Source organism: Sciurus vulgaris (genome assembly GCF_902686455.1).
Source record: "Sciurus vulgaris genome assembly, chromosome: 7".
NCBI lineage: Eukaryota > Metazoa > Chordata > Mammalia > Rodentia > Sciuridae > Sciurus > Sciurus vulgaris.
This window is the reverse complement of record NC_136467.1, coordinates 56,882,590-56,906,107: the sequence shown is the minus strand read 5'-3', so window position 1 is coordinate 56,906,107 and position 23,518 is coordinate 56,882,590. Positions and strand designations below refer to the sequence as shown.

The window sequence follows — 23,518 nt, the reverse complement described above, 5'->3', positions numbered from 1 at the left end:
GAGACAAAGGTAATAAAAGCGTCTATCTGGGCTACAATCCAAATGGACTCAACAGAAGATAAAACTGACCTCAGAGAGCATCAGCAATAGCCCTCCACCCAGCAAAGGATGCTCCAGTGATTCCAAAGTCTGCCTGGGTGTATAACCGTGGACACCAATCACCAAGCCCAGACTCTGGCTCTGCAGCGTGGCTCCAGGAGAGACAGGAATGAACAGCCAGCTCAGGTGCACAGACCATGATGGACTTCACTGGATCTGTTCAAACCTGCCTAAAACAGCATTTTCTCACGTTGATAAATAGTGTGTCATAGCTGAGTGTGAATGTGACTGTTCGGAGGCGGGATCATCATTGTACTTCAGGACTGAGGACCCATAGCCCAGCCTGCCACTCCCCCAAGTGTTAGCGCCTCCCACTGATGGGTCAGGGTATGACCTTAGGTAGAACCTGACTGCAGGCATTTCCTAGGGCTGCAGAAGTCCCAACAAAGCGGGTGACTTTAAATAACAGAGGTTTGCTCTCGCGGTTCTGGAGACCACGTGTCTGAGACCCAGGCGCAGCTACCTCTAGGAGCTCTAGGGGAGGATCCTCCTTGCCTCTATCTGGCCTCTGGGGTCGCCCCCATTCCTTAGTGTTCTGGCCGTCCACACTACTGTCCAGTCTTTGCCTCCCTCCTGGCGTTCTATCTCCAAATTTCTCTCTTTTAAAGACCCCAGTCGTTGGAGTAAGTCCCACCCTAATGTGGCGTGACCTCAACTTGGTGACATGTGCAAAGATCCTATTTTGAGCTAAGGCCCCATTCACAGGTACTGGGGATTAAGATTGAAATATACGTCCTTTTGTAGAACAAAATTCAACCTTTTGCAACAGGTAAATGTTATTTTTGATCATTGTGTATTTGAATGTCTATCAATAAAATGTAAAAAGCACATCAAAACAATTTCACTGATACAGTATCATTGCTTGGCCGACTAAAGGCTTAAGTTAAAAGAAATCAATGGAAAGAAATGTCTTAACATTGCTAGGTGTCACTCAAACCTAGTAAAAATTGTGAAGGTGGCATTTAACACTTGAAATGCACTGAATGGGAACCAGTCTCTCTTTTCAGGCAAGGGTGCTGTTGTCTACAGAGCAAACCAAGGACAAGAACTGAGCATCTTAATTAAAAGCTCCCCCAAAGATATTCTATAATCTCCCACTCAAGCCATTGTGCTACAAAGCTAATAGCACTGTAGAAAGTTCTTCCTTATATCTTACTCCAATCCCTCTTGCTTTGATTTAAAAGATGACTGGTGCATACATACCCTCCATGTTGTACAAAATCACTAAGTCACTTAACACACAGGTAAATGAATTATAGGTATGCAGAACTTCTAGTAGCTTAAGATTTTAATTGAACTGTGACATTTATAATCTAAATTCACTATTTCAAATTGGTTAAAAAAAAAAAAGAAGCAAATCTGTATTTTGAGAAAGTCACACTTTTCAAGCGGGTCTGTGGCTGACTGGAGAGTGAACACCAGATGGGGCCAGCAGACCTGGAATCATCCAGTACAGTGCCCTTGGAGAATCCAAATTCCACACACAGCCTCCTTGAAAACCACAGGGCTGACAGGTCAAGACATCCATGGCCATTTCCTCCTGGATCCTTACAAGATCCTTTCTCATCTGAAAAAAGCTGTGCTATATCCCTGGCACCTCTCATCACGGAAGGATCCAAGCTGACTCCCTGTACGGCTGTCTATCTCCAGTGGAAAATACTGACTGAGCAAGGCAGGTCACCAGGAGCCTTATCCACACTCCTGCTGCCCCGAAGACTAAGGATGCTGCCTAAAAATCATTCACTCTTTCCTCCAGAAAAAAGAAGCAAGGACTAATCTGCTTTTTGTGCAACCACAAGACGGAGCAGTCACGCAAGTGTCTCCGTGCACAGAAATCTGCCACATTTTCGGGTATCGGTGTCCTGGGAGCTTTCAGGGGAGCCTGGCCTTCCTTTTCGTCATGGCTCATCTGTGGGCTGCTCTGGGTCAAGTCTGCCCATCGGTGATGCCAAAGAGCATTCACGGCAGTTCAAACCGCCGGAGCCTCCAGGGACACTCGTGTGCTCATGAGTCACAACCTTCCTGTTTGGGGAACAGAGTTCCCGGGTTCCGGAGTGTGGGCTCCCCCTGCCTGCCTCCACCTGTGATGTCTAAATTCACTAGTTCAAGTGGAAGGTGGGGATGGGGCTCCCAGGAAAGGGGGTCCATTCTGCTGGCTGGAGAGTTGGTAGGGGTGGCACATGGGATGCAGGGAATGTAGGGAACCTCCAAAGGGTAAGAGGGGCAGGAAGGAGAAAGTCAAGAACAGAGAGAGAAAGCGGAAGTCCCCATGCTGGGAGGGAAGGGCCCCGTATAAACCTACAGACTCCTGACCAAGCTCAAGGGCTCTTCACAATTGGGAGGCAGACCTGACCGCTCACACGGAAGGGAGCTGGAACTATTGCCCTCATTTTAAAAAATTAAATAGGCACTTGCTTTTACTCTCTAACCAAGTGAAGCCCTGAAATGTAATTATATCACCAATTGTGAAAATATTCTCACATCATACTATTTTAGGCAATAATCACCAAAAAATTCCAGTCTTCAACACTATTATTCTAACCGGTTCCCTCTCCCTGTCTCGCACTCACACGTGCCCCCACCGACCTCCCCCGTCAGTCATAACTCCCCAGTGGAGGGGGCAGCTGCACAGAGCAGCCCCTTCTGTGGCCATTGCTGCCACTTCCCCCAGGCCAGGAGCCACTGCTCTTCTCAGGATCGATGGCCTGACCCTTAGCAGGGCTGCTCAACCCAGCCAGCCCCGCGACCCACCCAGGCTCTGGTCCGTTTCCAGAGGGCTCCTCGTGGGAACCACCTGGCTCAGCTGTGTCCAGAGGTGGCGGCAGTGGCAGCACAGATCTCCAGCCTGGAAGCCCACCTTAGGCAGATTCGAAGAGCTGGGGGCAACTGTTACCCGACGCTTGGCCAGGTGCTGCCACCTAGAGAGCACAGCCTGGGGGAGTTCTGGAGCCCAGGACAGGGGCCTGCGAGGAGAGAAGCAGACAGAGGCCGGGGCGGAGGAGGCAGGTGCCTCCTTAGAGCCACACCTCTCCCACTCAGCCCAGAGGCAGGTGCCTCCCTTCCTACCTGGGTGCTCCTGTCCCTGCCACAGGAGCCTCAGCCACACTCCTGGGGGACCTCTGGTCCCCAGCACCTGCTTGGTGCTACGGGGCCTTCTGCAGTGGACCTCGATGGGGCTTCTTGGTGGCAGAAGCCAGATTTCCTCCTTCCTGGTGCAGCCTCTCTCTGAAGCTCTGGTAGAGGCTGTCTGATTTTCTTTTCTTGGGCTCAGTCCCGCCCCTTGTTTGTGCAGATAAGCTCCTCTTTTTTTTTTTCCCTTAGGGCCCTCTGTGGCCTCTTGGCCCAGCCTTCCTGGTTCAAAGGGCACCAAGCCACACAACCAAGAAGCTAAGCATTTCATTCGCTTCAATTAAATTTTCCATTAACTTGGTCTCTGGCCAGTATAGATTTTCTCTTACAGCTTGTCTCTAGCTCAGATCGCTCAGCCCTTAGGAGCAGCCTTGACCCCCTCTGGTCCACTTAAGTACATTTATACCTTTTTTTCCCTAATGAGATGCACAGAAACCAATCATAATTTTTACCCCTGACACCTGAACTTCTTTCATCCTCCCGGATGTTCCTGGTTTACATAAGACTTTATTCTAAGATATGGATTGATTTTTTTTTCCCCATTAAAAATGTGAAGCAAAGGCAATTTTGAGTTGGCTGCTTGGAATAACGAGTGCGCTTTCAGTCTGCAGACAGAGCGGGATCCACAGCCACCTCCCCTGTGATCTTGCCGCTTTGCCCAGCCTCTACTCCAAGGATCACGGGAACTCCCCAGAAGCAGGGGAAGGCGAAGGGAGGTGGGACCTCCCGCAGTCAGGGGTCTGACTAAACAGTCCCCATGCTTTTGGGTCTTTTATAAACTTTGGGAAAATTAAAAGTGGTCCTTAGGAAACTGTTGGGAGTCCCTGAAATAGAAGACACCTTACAAGTTTCAGCTCTAGATAGACCTCCTGACTTTGAGAAAGGCTCACAGTCCTTTCGGGTACAGTAGTCCCCCTTTCTGGGAGACATATATTCCAAGATCCACAGTGGATCCTGAAACCACAGTGCCATGTGCTGTGTATACTGTTTTCCTGATTGTGCATACCTATGATAAAGTTTAATTTATAAATTAGGCACAGTGAGAGATTAACAACAATAAGGTAGAGCCATGTACTAACATAATATACTGTACAGAGTGATGCACTGAAGGTTATGGGAACATGGTCTTCCTCTTTCTCCTCTCCTTCTTAAAATAGTATTGCACTATCCTCACCCTCTGTGCTGCTGGGAGAGGATGAAATACCTGTATGTCGAGATGAAGCAAGGTCAAGGACATAGGTACTGGGATGAACCATAAGGCTACTACTTAAGGGTTTGAACCCAGCACCGCAATACTGCTACAGCCGTTCTGGAAACTCAGGTGGCTACTAAGTGCCTAATGGGCAGGTAAGATATACAGTGTGGATATGCTAGACAAAGGGATGATTTACCTCCCAGGTGGGACAGTGTGGGACAGCGTGATATTTCATCATTCTACTCAGATTGGTGCACAATGTGCAACTTGGCCTCTTTTATAGGCTCTTTTTCTCCTCTGCACTCCTTCATAGAAGGAACTCTCACAAATAGGAAGCCCACTGGGCATTCATTACACCCTCATTCTGCTCCTGGAGTCTTGGGTGCTGGCACCTTTGATATACAAAATGATTTTACATGTGATGTTGGACAAGAATAATATTACATCTTTTTGTTTTATTTGACTATTGATACTCTATGTTATCAAGGTCATCAATATGATACAATATCACACTATCTCATATTTAAGTGCCTTGGTCTATTAAAACAACTTAATTAGAACTGTCATTCATTCATTAAATTACTAGTTACTGAGTAAATAACTTTCTCGATCTCTAAGGTTGTAACCTTAGCCTTTTACAATAAAATGGGATCCAATAAATTATTGGATATTGTAAAAATCTATTTCAATTCCTACAAAGCTCAAGTTTTTCTCTGGAGGGTCTTACAAAAAGAGAGGGGGGGGGGGATTGTGACCAGGTACAGTGGTGCATGCCAGTAATCCCAGTGGCTTGGGAGGCTGAGGCAGGAGGATCACGAATTCAAAGCCAGCCTCAGCAACTCAGCAAGGCCCTAAGCAACTCAGTGAGACCCTGTCTCTGAATAAAGTACAAAATAGAGCTGGGGATGTGGCTCAGTGGTCAAGTGCCCCTGAGTTCAATCCCCCGTACCAAAAAAAAAAAAAAAAAAAAGTTCAAAGCCAGCTTCAACAACTTAGTGAGACTCTAAGCAACTTAGTAAGGCCCTGTCTCAAAATTAAAAAATAAAAAAATAAAAAAATTAAATATATATAAAGGGCCGGGAATGTGGCTCAGTGTTTGAGAGACATTGTGTTTTTTCCTTTTAGCTCAATGTTTTAACATAATACAGATATCATAATTTATGAAAAATATGGTTGAATACACAACCAGTGGCTTTTTCCAAGTGCACATGGGAGCGCTAGGACTTGAACCCTCCATGAGAGCACACCCCATTCCAATGCCCTGAGGGCTCTGGCTGGGCTTCTGTGGGTAACATATACAGTGTGGATTTCTGAGTATCAGAAAATAAGTGAAGGCTTTGATATTTGCTGCAAAACCTGTGGACTCTCTTCTTTAACTTTTCCATCAAACCTTCTGCAAGAATTCTTAAGATCTGAACTTCCACTAACAATTTATTCTCCTTCCCAAATGACCCCTTTCCCCTACTCAGCTGGAGACCCAGAGAGCTCATTTTGTCTGTGCTGCCCGGGGCTGTGACACAATGACGGTAGCTTCGCAATGTTCCTGTCCTGTGGCCACCCTGGAAGACAAGCTGCAAGGCAGCCTGGAGTAACATGGCTGCCTTCATTTCTTTCCTTTCTTGTTTCAGGGGAGGCAGTTTCAGTGCCTCCCACAGCCCAAATATTTATTGTGGTAAAATACATGTAACAAAATTTACCACCTTAACTGATTTTATTTATTTTACCTATCACACTACTGATCGAAGCAAAACAACACAACAACTGCCACTTCCCCAAAGGCCCATGTTGACCTTCTTGTTGTTGCTATTTTGGTGCCAGGGGCACTTAACCACTGAGCAACATCCCCAGCCTGCTTATTTTTTAAATTTTGAGACAGGGTCTCACTAAGTTGCTCAGGGCCTCCTAAGTTGCTGAGGCTGGCTTTGGCTTTTCAATTCTCCTGCCTCTGCCTCCTGAATTTTGGGGATTATTGGAGTACACCACCTCGCCCAGCCCATGTTGACCATTTTTAAAAAGTGCTGTTCAGTGGCATTAATGACATTTATAACGAATGCATCCATCACCACCATCCATCTCCAGAACTCTTTTCATCTTGTAAAACGGAAACTCCATACCCAAGAGTCAAGAACTTCCCCTTCATTTCCTTCTTCCTGCTCCATAATTTCTTATATTATTTAAAATACCAGGTCCAACAGGGCCTCATGTCTGGTGGGGTGGAGTTTGGTAAAGATGAGAAAGTTCTCCAGGCAGCTGGATGCCGGGCTCTGCCTGCCCATGACTGGTGTTGCCAGAGCCCAAAGACAAGGATAAAACACCCCCAGGCAAAGGTGAGCCCAGAAGGAGGAGAGAGAATTGATCTCCCTGGAGTGCGGTTTCCATTGCAGTCTCACTGATGGGGCTGGGGTATGTTTTGTTCCCTGACATCTTTGCTAGAGGTGGCACAGGCGAAATCCATTTGGTGCAGTCAGCCTTCTGAGGTGGGAAAGGGGGTGCACTCCGCCCAACCAGTATTGGGCAATGGGGCCTTACAGGTAGCAGGACTTGGGAGGACCAGCAAAGGGCCAGGGTGAGACCCGTGTGCAGTCTCCTCCCCAGGCTGCCCTCCCATGTGCCGCTGAGCAAGTGGCCTGGTCTCTGTGCACCTTATTGCATTAAATAAATGTCTGCAATTGGCTAGATGGATGTATCTGTAATGGCAATCATGCCACTTGACATACTCTATCCCCTTTTAGAAATAAGTAATCTTTTAGAAAGATAGATGTCCTCCATATGATTACTGTCTGCAGTGCTATTATATTAGACAAATTTATCATTGAGCAAGGAGCCGGATTTGCTTTCTAAATGCTGTGTGTGCAGGTTCAGCTGTGAGGGAACACACCGTGAGGGCTGTTACACTAGTACTTTCTGGTGCCGGGATCAAAGCCCACAGTCAAGGAAGAAAGGAGCAAGTCTGGGGAGTGACTGACCTTCTTCATCTACTTCCTACCATCTGTGCATCAAAGCTACTCAACAAAAAGTAAGCAATTTGTTTATATCATGCTAACTCTTCAAAAGACAGGAAACTAGCTACTCAATTAGATCTTGCAGAAGGGTTCAGCTCTCACATTTGTGGTTTCTATAGAAGTTTGTTCTGCTATGTTGCACAGAATTCAAGCTAGTAAATATTCCTACGTATTTATTCTGTTTCAGGCTCTGCTGGGGACCGATGGCCCAGCCCCTAGGTCTATCTTGCAGGGGAGATGACTCTGGATCTCGAGTCCCATAACATAAAGTAAAGTCAAGTACCATCACGGACATGGAAAGAAGGGCCTGGGAGAATAGATGGGCAGCTTCTCAGGGTTGGAAGAGCCTGTTGCAGATTGCCAGGCCACACTGAGAAATCTGTCTGTCCATCATTCTTTCTTTCACCTTCCTCCCTAGACCCACCAATCTCTTTCTCACCTGGATTTATAGATGTGCCACCTCCACCCAACCACTCTGCCCCTCATGCCCCTCTCTTCTTCTCTAGATCATGGAATACCTCCACCAGACATCAGAATCATCTTCAGCAGCAACATTTGTACAAAAAAGGAACCCATCTTAATGTAGACAGACTGAAGACCTAAAAGAAAATTCCCTACATGGGCTGGACTCTGCCAGCCCACACTTGACCACTCAGAGGATGGCCCCAACCAGCAGAACCCTGGCCCCGTGAGAAACACAGGTGCTCAGGCCCCACCCCTGTCTTCTTAGCCAGAATCTGCATTTTCACAGGAAGTGCAGGTGGGTCCTGGGCATGTTCAAGTTCGCAAAGCACCAGCTAAAGGATATTTATACCTGAGACTTTTTTTCAATACCCAAACATAAAATAACATTTTCTGCAGGATCATTTCATGACCTCTGACCAATGTTACCAGATCATCTTTCTGCCTCTAGTTTTCTGATGCACCCAGAGGTTGTTCTACTTGCTAAAGCACTAGCCATGTTTAGATGTCAGTTAATGGAATTGGACAGATAGCCTGCAATTCCTATTTCAAGTCAAGAACACTAACCTCTCACAGCTGGGTGGTCCTGAAACCTGGTTTTCCTTAGAAACAGGAAAAAAATTTCTTTGGAGTGAGAATATATATTTCAAAAGTCTGAGGAAGAGATTTATAAGAGGCCCTGCCTCTGCTCCTAGGGAAGGTCTTTCATGGGAGAAAGTTGGTATCCTTCCCTTTACCTCTGTAAGGTCCCTTGCTGGAACTCCTGGGGTTCCTGTTCTTCCTGCTGCCTAGGGATGTCCTCTACCATGACTCCAACCCATGACTGCCAGCCTGGAAGGGACCAGAGAAGACCTCTGTTCCTACTCCCGTGGGTTGTCAAAGTGCCTCTAGTGACCCTCACAGGTGGACACGTGCACATATTTGTCACAAGTATTGGGTAATTTCCACCCAAGAAGCCCCTTCTACTTCTGAGTGTCTTTGACTTTTCAGAGCTCTTTATGGTGCCAGCCCCACCTGACTCTGTGAGGGGACTGATTTCACAGAGATCCACGTGGTTATTTAACTCTCAAGTTCTCTCCCCGGGGAGTGTTGCTTAAATCCACACCTCTGGAATCTCCGTGTGCCTTCAAAACAGCTGGAGGTTTGCTGGTCAAGGTCCAGGAGGGCTGCTGAGCTCTGCCATCCTCACGTGACCAGAGTTTGAGTGGCAGGACCTTAGATTTAATGAAATCTACCTTCGAGTCGGTCTCACTTCTGCTTTTCAGCCACAGAGAACAAATACACATGACCTGCTGTCCTTTCCTGGAATCGTGTCCTCCCCAAATCTTCTTCACTCCTTCCAATAGTACCCCACTTCCCTGAATAGCTCCTAAAATTATCATGGCTTTGCATTTTCATCTCATGGATTGCTGCCTTTTGACACATTCTGGTGAGCGTTGACAAACGCTCTAAGTGTATGACACCAAGCTGAGACATTCTGGCTTGGACTGAATACCTTGGGACGGAGTAGGACCAGGCATTGTTCTGGTTCACATGAGCTCAAGACCTTACAATCTTCTTTTTGAACAATGTGGCCCTATGGATAGCTATGGAGCCTAATATCAAAAAGCTTCCACCCTTTGCTGCAGGGCCCCTTCCTGGCACAATGATGATAAAGTGGGTGATAAACGAATTCACCCTCTAATGTAATAGTAACTTGGTAAGTTAGACTGCAAGGGAACTGTGAGGGGCAATTCTAACGAGGCAGTGTCTTTCTCTAAAGACCAACTCCTGAGTAGTGTCACCTTAGGGTTCTTGGCACACTGGGGGGAAAGACAAGGGCAAGGGAATCACTCAGAGTCAGCCAGGCAGCTGCTTCTTCCTCCACTCTCCCCGAAGCTCTCTGAAGAAGCACTCAATTCTGTAACACCCAGGATATAAGGAGCCATTGCCATGAAGCTGTTGGACTTGGAGCTGTTCATTATTTCAAGGTAGTCTTGGGTCAGGGACAACTGTGGTCATTATTCCAGGAATAACTAGGAAGGAAACCAAGTCTCAGCTGGACATGCCAGCTTTGAGGAAGGCTGTCACCCTCCTGGAATATGATATTAAAATACACCTATTTTAGTTTTAGTTTTGACTGAGGACACAAGACAATAGACACCACAAAGAATAAAGTGTGAGACCACCATGTGGGCCTTGGAAAAAGGACATGGTGGAGAGCCAGTTTTACACCAAGAGATGCCACCCACATCTATCCTGGGAATAAGCTCACAGCAGCTGAAAAACAGATTGACCAGAAGAAAAATTGTGGAGAGAACTATTCAGTCTATTCCCAACGGCTTCAGTGTGCCCATGTGAGTAGTTTGTATTTTTCAGTCATAATGGAGCCCACTGTGAGGGTCTGTTACTCCAGTACCTTGGAGCTTGTGAGATACAGTGGATTATTGTTCAATGCCCATGGGAGATCTAAAAGACTGCAGCTGGCTGGCGGAACAAAGGAGCGGTGCCTGCAGGGACCAACCTGCACTTCCAGAGTTTGTTGGGGCAGAGACTGTGTGTTTCTCAAGGACCAGGTGCGGGTCATCAGAAGAGACCTGAAGAAGGTTGGTCTTAGATCCTTTCCACAGGACAGTGGGAGGCACAAGGGCACTTCAGCGGAAGGAAGCACGGGGAGACTCCCAGAGGTCTTGGACTGCGGAAGGAATTGAAGCGACCATCCGAGAAGAGCTGCTTTAGTCCGTGTCAAGGAAAGTGCAGAGATGATAGGATCACCAAGGAGTCCACACAGGACCCCACAGGATGAAGAATCCGCTTAAAACATTTGCAGGGAACAGGGAGCATGATGCTCACTCACAGCAGATTCTGGCAAGCCGACTCCCCTGCCTCTCACCTCTCCCCTGCTTTCCCCACATACTGTGAAGGGCCCTGAAATCAAGATTATCTAGGTATGGGAAGTGCCAAAAACACCCACTGGGGATGGTTAGAGAAGCCAACCATGCCCTCTGTTATGGCTGCAGGCAGCTGGCTTGAGGCCGCCTGTGCAGAATAGTACAGTATCTTTGAGTGAAGCTTAAAGTTCAAGTATCTTTCTGACCTGGGCACATTCATTCTTGACTAGAGAACATTTTGTAACATGAAAGGAACCAGAAAGATCACAAGATTTGTCCTAAATTTCCATCCATAGTCAGGGAGGAACTGGTTCCACAGAATAAATGTAGAGGATAGTAGAAGACGTGAATTATGTGGCTTTATGTCATGTTCCCATGGGCCATTGTTTGATCAATGTAACAGGGAGGCGAGGGTTTCAGAAGTGAAATCACACCATTCTATCTTCTTGCAAGATTCAGTAGAAAATAAATTTCCTTGAGAATGTTTCTGTTTCCGAGTCAATTAAGTTTCCTAAGAGAGGCCAGAGTCATAAACCATCAAAACCCAAAGAAACATTCTATAAAGCACCACCAACCTCTCACTGAACATAGGAAACATAGGTGCAGAGAGAAGAGAAGCCTTCGCAAGCTCACACATGCAGACATGAAGAAAAACACAGACAAATACATTACCTGCACCATGTTCAATTACTACCAATCGGAAATTTGTCAGGTTTCTTCCTGCTTCCCAGGACTCAGAGGGATTAAAGCAAACTCATAGGCAAGATTCTTGATAGTCTCCAAGAAAATCTATGCTAAGGATCTAAATTAATCCTTCCCTGCCATCCTTCTGGCCTTGAGATACAGCCACTCTTATTTTAAGTACCCTTTTGTTGAATGCTCTATACCTGTCCCAGACTATTTTTAATATCATCTGTTCCTCAAAACCTTCCCTTCGTTCATGCATTTGTCTTTTCTGAGATAGTCTCACACAGTGCCTGGAACAGCAGAGGGTTAGACAGATGTTTACAGAGTAGACCATGGCTCCATTCCAGTCCACTGCCCATGTGCTTTTCATAGATCAACAACACTGCCTTCAGAAAAAGATAAAAGGAAAAAAAACATTCTGTTTTACCTTGGGATTCATGTTCAACCCTCTGAAAACCGTAACTCAGAGCTGATAAGGGGAAAGGAGCCCCTCCTGTTGGCATCCAGCCCCTCTGGCAGAGAACACCAGGGCAAGCATGGTCCCTGTGGCCTGGCTGTTCTGCCCACTGGCCACTTGTCTGTCCTGAGCTATTCTGTGGCTGCTGGTGCAAAAGAAGTTCAACCCTTGGGTTACTTTTCCATCCTGTGATGAGCAAGAAATACCAGCTCTCACAGGAAGACATTTTTGAAATACAAATTCCTGCAATAAGAGACACCTTGTAGCACTGTTTCTTCACATAGGCAGGCATCCGAGACTCCCAGGCAGCACCAACTTCACCTACTCTTAGCTCTAGATTCATTGGGATTTCTTAATTCCATAGTCTCCTAATCCTCCAGCTACTCAGTCATGATGGACAGATGCCCAGCACTTAGATTATAGTCAAGCGAGGGAAATCACTCCTTAGATGTGACGGGGTCTCATTGTCTAAATTCTATCACCACAAGCCTCAAAGCCAGAATATCAGTGCTCAAGAGTTGAAGTGACCACTTCCTGCCGCCACCTGGGGCAGGTGTAGTCCAGGCACCCCTCAGTCCCAGCCAGCTCTGCCAGCTCCCAGCCACCTCACCTGCCCACCTGAGGTTCAGCCTACCTGACTCCATCCGCCCTTCCTCTCGCTCCTGGGCCTTCTCGGAGGTCCCAGGGAAGGGCTGGTGGCTGAAAAGGTCATCACACAGGAGGCTGCGGCACAGCTTGGCCAGGAAGCGGAGGACGTAACCCACGCTGTTCACCACAGGCAGACTCCGCAGGTGCTGCTTTCCATCAAAGGAAGCAGAGACTGGAAAACCACAGAGACAGTCGCTCAGAGCTAGACACTGGAGAACACTGCCAGTTAGCCAGCCCCGAGAAGGGTGGTCACGGGTTGGGTTTGAAGTGAACCACAGTTGGGTTTCATCTGTTGTCTCACGAATGTTTCTGTTCCTGGTCTATCCACTGCATTTAGCTGTCATGTCCCCTGGTCTCCTGGGTCTCTGACAGTGTCTCAGCCTTTCCTTGGTTTTTGTGACCTTGACAGCTTTGAAGAGTTCTGGGTAGGTATTGGGTGAAAGGCCCCTCAGTTTGGGTTTGCCTGGTGTTTTTGTCATGGTCAGACTGAAGTTAGGGGTTTGCGGGGAGGAAGAACACAGAAGTGGAGAGCCCTTCACATGGCACCAGATCAGGGGGTGCATGATCTTCTCACTTGGTCAAGGCAGTGTGCCCCACAATCCTCTGCTGTGTTCTCCAGATCCTACTCCTGGGGAATAGGTCACTAACCTGCCCACACTCAAGGAGGGAGGGGGAATTCTACATCGCTTGGAATTCTGTTAGGAAGAGTGGTCCCCTGTTCCACATTTACTTATTCATTCAGTCATTTCTTAATCTCAGTACTGTCTCGTGTTACACCGTGGGTTCTCCAACACTACCTTATTTATTTTGTTATTCAAATATACCCGGCTTCTGTCTTTCGGAGCTCTTTCAGGTCAACTCCTGTGTCCCTGTGCATGCCCTCCCTTTTATTTAGCACCTCTTTGGTTTTGAGTACCTCCATATGTTCCTAGAGCACCTTGTGTTTTTCCTACACCAGGCACTCCTCCAACAACCCTGACTCCTTTTATTGAAGAATGATATTTAGAAACCAAGATCGGGGTACCCAATGTGCTCATTGCTACTGAGGTGTCAGTGATTCAAAGCCTTCTGAGTGGACAAAGATAAGAATGTATGTATGTAGGCTATCCTGTTATAATTACTCACGATCTACATTTCTGCCTAGGTATGCATATCTATATCTGTCTCTATGTCCATATCTATAAAAGGAGATAGATGCAGAAACATTGATACATCCAAACAAACATGAGTTCACATTGAGGTGTCTGACTCTAATCCTGCACCAGAGTTCTGCGGGTATTTCTGGGAAAGCCTTGGGGAAAGAGTCTCTATAAAAGGAAAATAACCTCTCTGTAGTAATACAAACTCAGTTTCTAAGCAGTTGCCAGAACTCAGAAGCAATATCAGTTTCCTCAACCCAGAGCATGCTCCTTCCTGAATCTCTTCTCACAGTCCCTTCTCACCCCAGGACTACACTGTTGTAATAATAAATCAAAAGAACCCATTTCTTTCAAGTAGCCCTTTCCAGTTGGACAAGACCTTTGGTGTTCACCACCTCACTTAGGCCCTCTGATCATTCTCACAAGGACAGTGGACCCAGGCTGCAGATGAGGAAGCAAGTGGGCCAGAGTGACTTTCCCAGCTCACCTGGCCTCTGTGTACTCTTGCCTTTCATTTTAATCCTCCAGATGGCTGATTGTCAGGACCAGGCAAAGAGCTGCCATGATGCTTATGAAGGGCATTGTTGTCCCAGCTGTTCTAGAAATTCCCTCTTAGTGTGAGCACAGCCCCTTGCCTCTGATAGCTTAAAAACCTGGGTGATATGGAATGGAATCCACAGTAGGAGGTTCTCAGGAGCTCAGGCCTGTCCCATAGATCCATGTGTATGCAACCTCCAAAGTGCTTGGGAAAACCCAAAAGTGGGGAATCCCACTTCTTCTTCCAGGAGACATGGAATTCACTTGATCATAAAGTCTTGCCCTCTGAGAGAGCATGGCTAAGGAAGAGCATCCCAAAAGGTGTGCCAGGAGTGGGTTACAAGGCTCTGTGATGCTGCCCCCTTAACCCTTGGGGGTGGCCCCAGTTCCAGGTAGCCTTCTGAGGCCACGAGTACTTTGGTTCCCTGCCCATGGTGCCAGCCCCCACGTGATCCTTTTCTATGTGCTGTGATGTGGGTCGTTTGGAGAGCAGGGCCACATGGAGCAGCTTCTAAGTGGAGTGGAGGAGTTTGGCAATCCACCTGGAGTCACCTCCCTCCCTAGGCCACCTTGGCGCTGTCACACAGCCTTGCTGAGCCTCCATCTTCTTCTGTAACATAAAAATCCACCTCACATCTGGAGCAGCATGAGGAGTTGGCTCAGTGCTGTGGCCTTCTCCAAGAATCCAGGAGAAAGTGCTCTGCCTGGACTTCCTGGGAATTCCTTCAGCCAAGGGAAACTTGGTGAGGCTCTGTCCACTCTGGCATTGCTCATGCCTAGTGCCAAGGCCCTGAGGCCACAGAGAGGCCTGAGCAGAAAAGTGAGGCACAGAGTCAGCTCTACCACTGAGGCACAGGGTTCACAAAGCACTTCACAGGAGGCACTCAGGAAGTGGACTCGGTGTGAGGAGGAACCTACTCTTAGCGCCGGGCTGCGCCTTGAGCCGTGTGATGCAGCAAGAAAAAGGACAAGGCCTCCAGCCTCGAGGGCAGCCCAGGACCCGGAACCTGGCTTCCAACAGAAGCCAGGAGAGGAATGGCAAGGGTTCTCGGAGGACCCGATGACTCTCTTGACCCCACATACAGTGCTGCCTCTCCTCTCTGCTGAAGTGTCTTAAAATTACCATGGGTCATGGGCTGGGGTGTGACTCAGTGGTAGAGCACTTGTCTAGCAAGTGCGAGGCCCTGGGTTCAATCCCCAGAGCCCTCCCCATAATGAAAGGAAGGAAGGAAGGAAGAAAAATGTTAAAAATCACCCTGGGGCAGGCACAGCCTTGCCAAGATCAATTGCCAGCAAGTGAGACCCAGGTTCCTGCTGAGAGGGAACCCTAAAAGGTAACCTGGATCCGGGAGCCAGGGAAGCAGTGCTGGACAACGTGCCCACCCCCATCCATGGCGACTGGAGATAAGGCCTGACTTGGGTTATTCTGAATGCAGCCTCCCTTAGCTAGTCAGCCAGGTTCCCTAAACGGCCCTGTTGCCAGAAAATCAGGGGATCCCTGATGCTTTGGAAGGACATGTCCATAGTGCTGAGCCAGAGAAGACACCAGGCTGTCTACCTGGTGACAAGGATTCTCATAAGGGCTTGGTGTTCCAGGGCTTAAGGGCTGGGATAGACCAGAAGGAGCCTTTGCAGGCAAAACATTTGAAGGGGACAAGAGTTCCTCACCCTGCCCCTCTCACCTGGTGGGAGCAAATGGTTCCCTCTGGAAGCTACTGCTGTGTGGGCAGAAGCTGGAAGAGGACTGTGATGATGAGCAAGGGGATTTCTCTGACCCTGAGAGATCTTGTTTTTTGTTTTTAAATCCCATGAAGTTGGGGTTGAAAACATGAACCCTTCCCCACTGTCTTTTATGGTGGCACATGCTATGAGTAAGGAAGAATATAGAGTGGCAAAGGCTGATACTTTAGACAGGGTGCTAGAAAAGGACCCTCTGATAAGGAGGCATCTTAGTAGAAACTTAGAGGACATCCAGGAACAAGTCACATGAACGGCTGGGGAAGAGTACTCCAGAAAGAGAAAAATAGCAGGTGCAAACGTCCTGAGGCAGAGGTGCATTTGAGGGATGCAGGAAGAACAGCAAGGAAGTCACCAGACCAGAGCAGACTGGGGGTTGAGAGAGAAGTGGCCTAGAGATGGACAAGATAGCCAGGGCCAACTCATGTAGGCCCATGGGCCCTTGTTAGGATTTGGTATTTTAGTTGAAATGACATGGGAGTCATTGGAGGGTTTAGAGTACAGGAAGGGACATAATGGAACTTAGATTTTTTTAAAAAACCACATGAGTGCTATGGATGATGAAAGGAGAATGGATTCTAGATGTATTTTGAAGGTAGAGCAATAGGATTTACTGAAGTGTTGGAAGTAGGGATTGGGAGACAGAGAGGAGTCAAGGAGAGGATTCAGATGTCCAGACTTCTTTTCTCTTTCTGGAAGCAACTTCTTGGGCCCTGAGAGAAGCCTGGTCCTTGGACCCCAGAAGAAGGAGGACAGGTCCTGGTCACAGCACCTCCTCTTCAGTGAGACCCCCACATCCCTCCTCACATGACCTACCCCAGGGCCTCACCTGACACCAGCTCGCCACCATAGCCCTGCTTGACCAGGGAGAAGACCAGTTTTTGCTGGTGGGCACAGTCGATGCACGCCTGGACAGCCTGCTGCAGGACCGCCGAGGGCTTCTCAGGCCCAAAGCGCTCAGGAAGTTGCTGCACCTTCCTCTTCTCCAGGTAGGGCCCCGAGTTGGCTTGCTTGTTGATGTAGAGGCAGACTGGGAACAGAGACCACAGTGCCCTTGAATCAGATGTGCAGCAGGTCAGCTGGCTACTCCTTATGCCTGGGGGACACCACAGACCTGTGCCCTTGACCTTGTTCTTGGGAAAACTGAAAATCTCAGAAGTAGTAAAGATTCCTCCCAACTTAAAAAGCAAAAGAGCCTGGTGCTGTGGAGCATTCCTGTAATCCCAGTGGCTCGGGAGGCTGAGGCAGGAGGATCACCAGTTCAAAGCCAGCCTCAGCCAAAGTGAGGTGCTAAGCAACTCAGTGAGACCTGTCTCTAAATAAAATACAAAATAGGACTGGGGAGGTGCTTCAGTGGTTGAGTGCCTCTGAGTTCAATCCCTGGTAACCCACCACCCACCAAATTGAGATTTTAAATCTTCATTCCCACTGACAGGCTATTTGGATACTGGACAGTGGTATCCAGACACCAACTGCAGTGGTTGGTGTGAAGGCCTGGCAGAGGAAGGAGTCTGGAGGAAAGTCTTAGGGCAGCAAGGCATCCAGCTGGTCTACCTCAGTCTACCAATGTCTCAGCCCAGAGCCCTCTCCTTTTCACATCACAGAGACACTCAAAGACTGCTGATGTCTTCTAGGGTACAACGAGTCTATGGCTATGAAACAAGAGTGCTTGACAACTGCTAATTAAATGACTTAATAGTATAAAATATAACTACTAAGGTTCTACTTTCCCCTGTCTTTGGTATACAAAAAAAAAAAAAAAAAAAACCAGACACCCCACCTTCCAGGACTTGCTCTTAAAGGACAAGGAGCCCATGTACAGGTGGGTCCCCTCTGAGGCATTCAGATCCATTGCTAAGGAAGCCCATGAGGACCACGGGTATAAATGTATTTCCTCACTGGGAAAGTTCACATACCAAATATTCCCCTCATCCAAAGGAGCTGTCAGTCTAAACATAAAGTTGGCCATTTCTTTGTGAACTTTCCATGAATAAAAAACTAGTATGATGCCAATCATTCCAGAGACTACATATTCAATGAAGTTCTAAAGAGAGTGCTATTTATAATCTCAGGGAAAACAAATGTTTGACAACCCATTTAGGTGAGTCCAATCAACGGTTCCCTGAGGTAATAAGATATCAGTACAAAAATTCTGAACACATATCTCGAATTGTGTTTATCTATGTCGAGGTTATTTACATTCTTAACTGTATTAATGTATTGTATACACTTTTTAAAGGCAAGTATCAAATTTATGTAATATAAGTTTACAGAAAATGTTAGAATGTCTACAATACTGATTTTCCATATACAATGGGTTTCAGTAAATTACAGAGGAATCCTTATGAATTCTGAAGTTTAAAAGAAAAAGAAATGTCTCATAAATCCTTTTTTAGCAGAAAACTTGTCTACAGAGAAAACCACCCACAGAGTTGATTATCATCAATATAAGTGACTTAGGCAGTTGGTTGAGGGGCTCCGACTTAGTTTACACAAGTTCAACTTAATTCTGTTCTATGACAATGACATAAACTCCCACTCCCAACTATTTTACCTATAATTTGATAATAGTTTCCTTGCTGTTCAACCTATTTCCTGCCCCCATTACTAGATCGGTTGTTTTAAGATTTTAAAGTAACAATTACACAATTATCACCTTGCTTAGAAAAGCCCAGAGATTTCTCACTGCCCTTGACATCAGGCCAGATTCCTAAGTGAAGAGTTCTCTAGCCCACCACTTGAGAGAAACAGGCCCAAATAAGGTAGAAAATTTGTTCTCTCCCTTTCAGTGACATAGTAAAGCCTGATATCACAGGTATTTATTTATATTCTAAAACATAGCTAAGAAATAGATGTTTACAAGGAGAAGATAAAAATGTATGTTAAGAGCAGGTGTCAATAACCCTTAAGTTGGGGGTACTTATTAAGTTGGGGGTACTGAATAACCCCCAACCCGTAAAGAGTCTGCCCTCCCATTTCCCATCATGCCACACTGTACCCTCCCAGGATATAAGCATCGTACCTTGGTGACCACTGTGCAAGGGAGTGTTGAAGAGGGACTTTTAAGAGACCAAATGGACTTTGGAAAGGTTGAACAGTAATGGGAAAGATGAAGAAATCTTGCATTCACTGAGCACCTCCTATGTTCTCAAGACAAGCCTAAGAGTTGGGTATCATCATTACTGCTCTACTAAGGAAGAAACTGAGACTGGAAGTGTTTAGAGGACAGCCTGAAGCCTGCAGTCAGTGGTGTGACAGGGATTTGGACTCAAGTCCTTCTGAAGACAAGGGCCCTTCCACACTCTGGGGCCATCTCTCTTCCACTCCTCCCACATGGAAAGGAGAGTTGATTAGCAAGGGGTCTTTGTGCCAGGCACTAGCAACATGACCCAGACCAGACCTTCACAGAGCCCATGGCCCTTGGGGGAGGAGGACCTCTTCAATTCGATTCGATGTCTCACGGGTGAGGACACCACGGGGGACCTAGCCAAGCTCACCACAGAGCTCACCTGGAGCTCCAGGAAGGAAAGGCAGAGGAGCTTTCTAGAGGGAGGTATGCCTGAGCTGAGGTAGGAGGGAGGACCCACTCTCATTCCAGATGGAGGAGGATGTGCTAAGACCCTGTGGCCAGCCCTGGCGAAGGCAGGACTCCAGGCGGGTGGAGCCGGTGGGGCCTAGTCAGCCATATTAATAGATTTGATCTTTACCCAGGAGCAATGGGAGGGACTGCAGGGAGTCAGGTAGGATGGGAACAGCGAGTGGGACTGTGATGGGGACACTCTGTGTGTGTGTGTGTGTGTGTGTGTGTATGCACGCATGTGTACCATTAGATTGCTATCACTATTAGAATGAAACTGTCGTGGGTGTTCTTTCAGAGAGATCAGGATGCACATGGCCTGCCCATGCTGGAGGATACTAGGTGGGATTAAAGGAGATCATCCTTAGGTGATCTGAAGTGCAAACATGAGTGAAAACGATCTTGAGGACGGCAGGCTCACATTGGTACACCGGAAACTTGGCTCTGAAATGAAGCACCTGGACACCCTTTCTTGTCCCACCCCCAAGCAACAAGTTGAACCCAAATTGCACTGAAAACCAGGATGCAAATGATCCAAATGGCCAGGCAAGTGAACTCATGTCTTCAGAGAGTCCAGTTGTCCTATCCATCTGTCTCAGTGGCACATAAAGGAACTAGTAGATGGCGGCCACTTGGTTACCTACAGACCATCTCAGCCTTGGAGTCCAGCTGCTGACCTACCTGTGAGAGCCTGTGGGGCTGCCAAGCTGGGTATGGTGGCTGCGTCCTGAGGGATGGAACTGAGATCAGGCTCCGGAGTACTCCTCGGAGGTGAGAGGGCTAAAGGAGTCATGAGCACCCGCGACTTGAGCTGCAAGAGAGAGCCCAAGTGGTCAGTGAAAACCTACAAATGTTCTCTTTACCATTCCAGAACCTTTCCATGATGTCAGCCAACTGCTGTTCTCTATCACACCTCTGCACTTTTCTACTGTGCTGCTTTGAGGGATGAGATTCAAGTTCATCATCAAGATTCATATTGGGGGGTTACACTCAGAGGTCAGGTCTGCACCACATCCTTATAGTGAAGCCACCTAGGAAGTGACAGTGCCAAGCAGTGGGCGTAAGTGTCACTAGTTGTGGGACCAGGGCTGTAGTTTAGTGGTAGAGCGCTTGCCTGGCACACGTGAGGCACAGGGTTCAATTCTTGGCACCACATAAAAATAAACAAATAAAATAAAGGTATTGTGTCCATCTACTTATTTAAAAAGAAAAATAAGTGTCACTAGTTGAAACCCATGAGGCTTCTGAGTGCAGGACACAGGATGGGAGGGCAGTCCCCCGCCTGCATCCCCGTGCTCCCTAGAGTCCTGTGGACAGACCTTTCCCTACATTCAGGAGACTGGCCCTGAAGTGCTCCTCTCTCTCTGCTGAGCTTTCTACTTGCAAGAATCACTGGGTCTTTCTGATAAAGAGAGCAGGAACCATCCCTCCAGAGGCTGACACTGCTCTGTGTTTATTTCCTGCAGCAGACTGTCCGTGGCTGGCCTGGATGTAGACAGGAGAGCATTTCCTGGTAGTGAAATGATCAGTAGGAGCAGCTACCTCGAAGATCTCACTTGAAACCACAAATGAAGGGCAGAAATCTGCTTTTATGGAATTAGGTGGAGACGAATGTTAGGTAGAGATGATATTGATGAGATCAATATCAACAAATCCGTCTCTGTACCAAGCTTGGTACAGAGACAAGCTTTAAATCTTAGCTCTCTACCCCCAAATAATGAATACATTAGTCACTGGCCCTCTTCACTGACCTGTCTGGACCTCATTCCAGAGGGAAAAAGTCAGTTTTTAGAAGTGGGACCCAGCTGTCAGGAGCTTCAAAAGATGCTCGGATTCTATTATGCAGTTAAGGTTGAGGGCCATCACCCAGTTCCTGAGCTTTTCAACTTTTGCCAAGAAACCACCTGATAAGTCTCATTAAAGGTCAGAGTCTGATTCAGGAGTCCTGGGGATGGGCCTGAGATTCTGCATCCTAATGAGCTCCCAGGTGGTACTGACTCTGCTGTGGACACACTATGAGTAACAAGGTTGTATATTCTGTTATTAACATATGAACAGTCCCCATCCGTAGCCTAAATTTCTTCCTGGATTTTTAGGATAGAATAATAATATTAGTCATGGATGAAGAGCGTTCTGACTGCTAGTTAACTAGTCATTCTATATTTATTCAAGAAACACGCATCGTGGGCCTGTGTTACACAAGACACTCTTCTAGTTGCTGGGGATACAACAGAGAACAAAGCAGAAGAAATGAAATTTTATCTTTACCCTTATAGAATTTATATTCTATTGCGGGAGATAGACAACAAATAGAATACTTAAGTACATATATTGATTGTTACATCGTGACAAGGACTGATGGGAAAATAGAAAGGGAAAGGGCATGGGAAGGGCAATTGAGAAGTTGTACTTTAGGAAGAAATTTTAAAATGGGGTGGTTCCTGAGTGGAATAAAATTAGGAAATAATGGGAAAGAGGCACTGGGATCAGGAAGTAGTCAACTCATTCAAGGAATTTTGTCATAAAGAGGAGAAGAGAACTAGACCTAAAGAGAGGAAAAAGGATATTGGGGGTTTTCTTAAGGTAATGAAATTATTCTAAAATTCACTGTGTGGGATCGGGGTGTAGCTCAGTGGTGGAATGCATGCTTTGCCTGTGTGAGGCCCTGACTTCAATCATCAACACGAAAATGGATACATAAATAAAAATAAAAGGCACTGTGAAGGTCGTTGCACATATTTCTGAGTATTCTAAACAAATAACCACTGCTTTATACACTTTAAATGGATAACTTGTATATGTGAATAAAACTCTCAAAAATTAATCAATGCCTACCAATAAGTAATAAATAATTAGAAAACAATGACTTCTCAAACCGTCCATTCAAAAAATCAAAAACAATACTATGTCTGGAAATCTCATAAATATTGTGTAAAAACCTCCATTGATAAAATTACAATAATGAAATAAGAAAATATCTCAATAAATGGAGAAATGACAAAAAAGAGGGAAAAGTAGGATTTAAAGATTTTTGCACCCATTAAAATAGTTACTACTAAACAAACAAACCAAACCTCAGAAAATAGCAAATATTGGTGAGCTGGTAGAGAAACTAGAACTCTTGTGCACTGTTGGTGGAAATGTAAAATGGTAACATTTCTGTGAAAAATGAAAGACCATTCCTAAAAAAAAAATACAACTTCCATAGAACAGCCCAGCAAGCCACTTCAGAGCACATACCGTAAGAATTGACGGCAGGATCTTAAAGAGGTATTTGCTTACTCGTATACCTGGAGCACCACGGACAACCGCCAAAAGTCAAATTCAGAGAGAAAGTGGAGTGGCCCGTTGCCAGGGCCTGCGGGAAGGAGGGAATGAATTACTGCTTAATGAACGTAGAGTTTTAGTTTTGCAAAATGAGAAATTTCCAGAGATAGGTTACACAATAATGTGAAAATACACACTACTACTGAATTCATAGTTAGAAATAATTACAATGGCAAATTCTATGTGTTTTTTTTTAACATCATTTAAACTTTTTTTAAGGGATTTAAAAAAAAAAAAGATTCTTTGTTGTTTTGTTTTCAAGATGGGAGAAATAACTGATGCCAATAATTCAGTAGAGAGAAAAAAATTGATGAAATAAGGGTATGTGTGGAGAATGGCAGGTGTGGAACTTTGAGAAGGTGAGGAGGGAGGGGATTCAGCACACGGGGAGGCAGTGGCCTCATAGAGCAACCTGCACCTTTCATCTGCTGCAACAGGAAGGAAAACCAAATATAAAGGTCTGGATGCTGAGTGGGTGGATTCGGAGATGGAAGCTTGCAGGTCTTTCTCTGATGACTTCTAATTTCCTTGCCGTGCAGAAAGCTGAGCAAGAGGATGGGGAAGTGAGCATGCTAATGAACCAGGAGGGTGGGAGGACTGGGGAAGGGAGTACGGCTGCTGATCACCACAAAGGGACACTGGAATGCATGGA

The 23,518-nt window shown here is 46.6% G+C and overlaps 1 protein-coding gene across 1 annotated transcript in view; it reads right to left on the bottom strand.

The window, feature by feature from the left end:
- Positions 1 to 23,518, bottom strand: part of SCML4 (Scm polycomb group protein like 4) — a gene marked incomplete at its 5' end in the record, with an annotated part of 99,163 nt that overhangs the window by 17,825 nt on the left and 57,820 nt on the right. Inside the window, 3 exon segments of the mRNA XM_079146312.1 lie at positions 12,536 to 12,721; positions 16,792 to 16,992; positions 20,221 to 20,350. Of these exon segments, the coding sequence (XP_079002438.1) occupies positions 12,536 to 12,721; positions 16,792 to 16,992; positions 20,221 to 20,350 (517 nt within the window).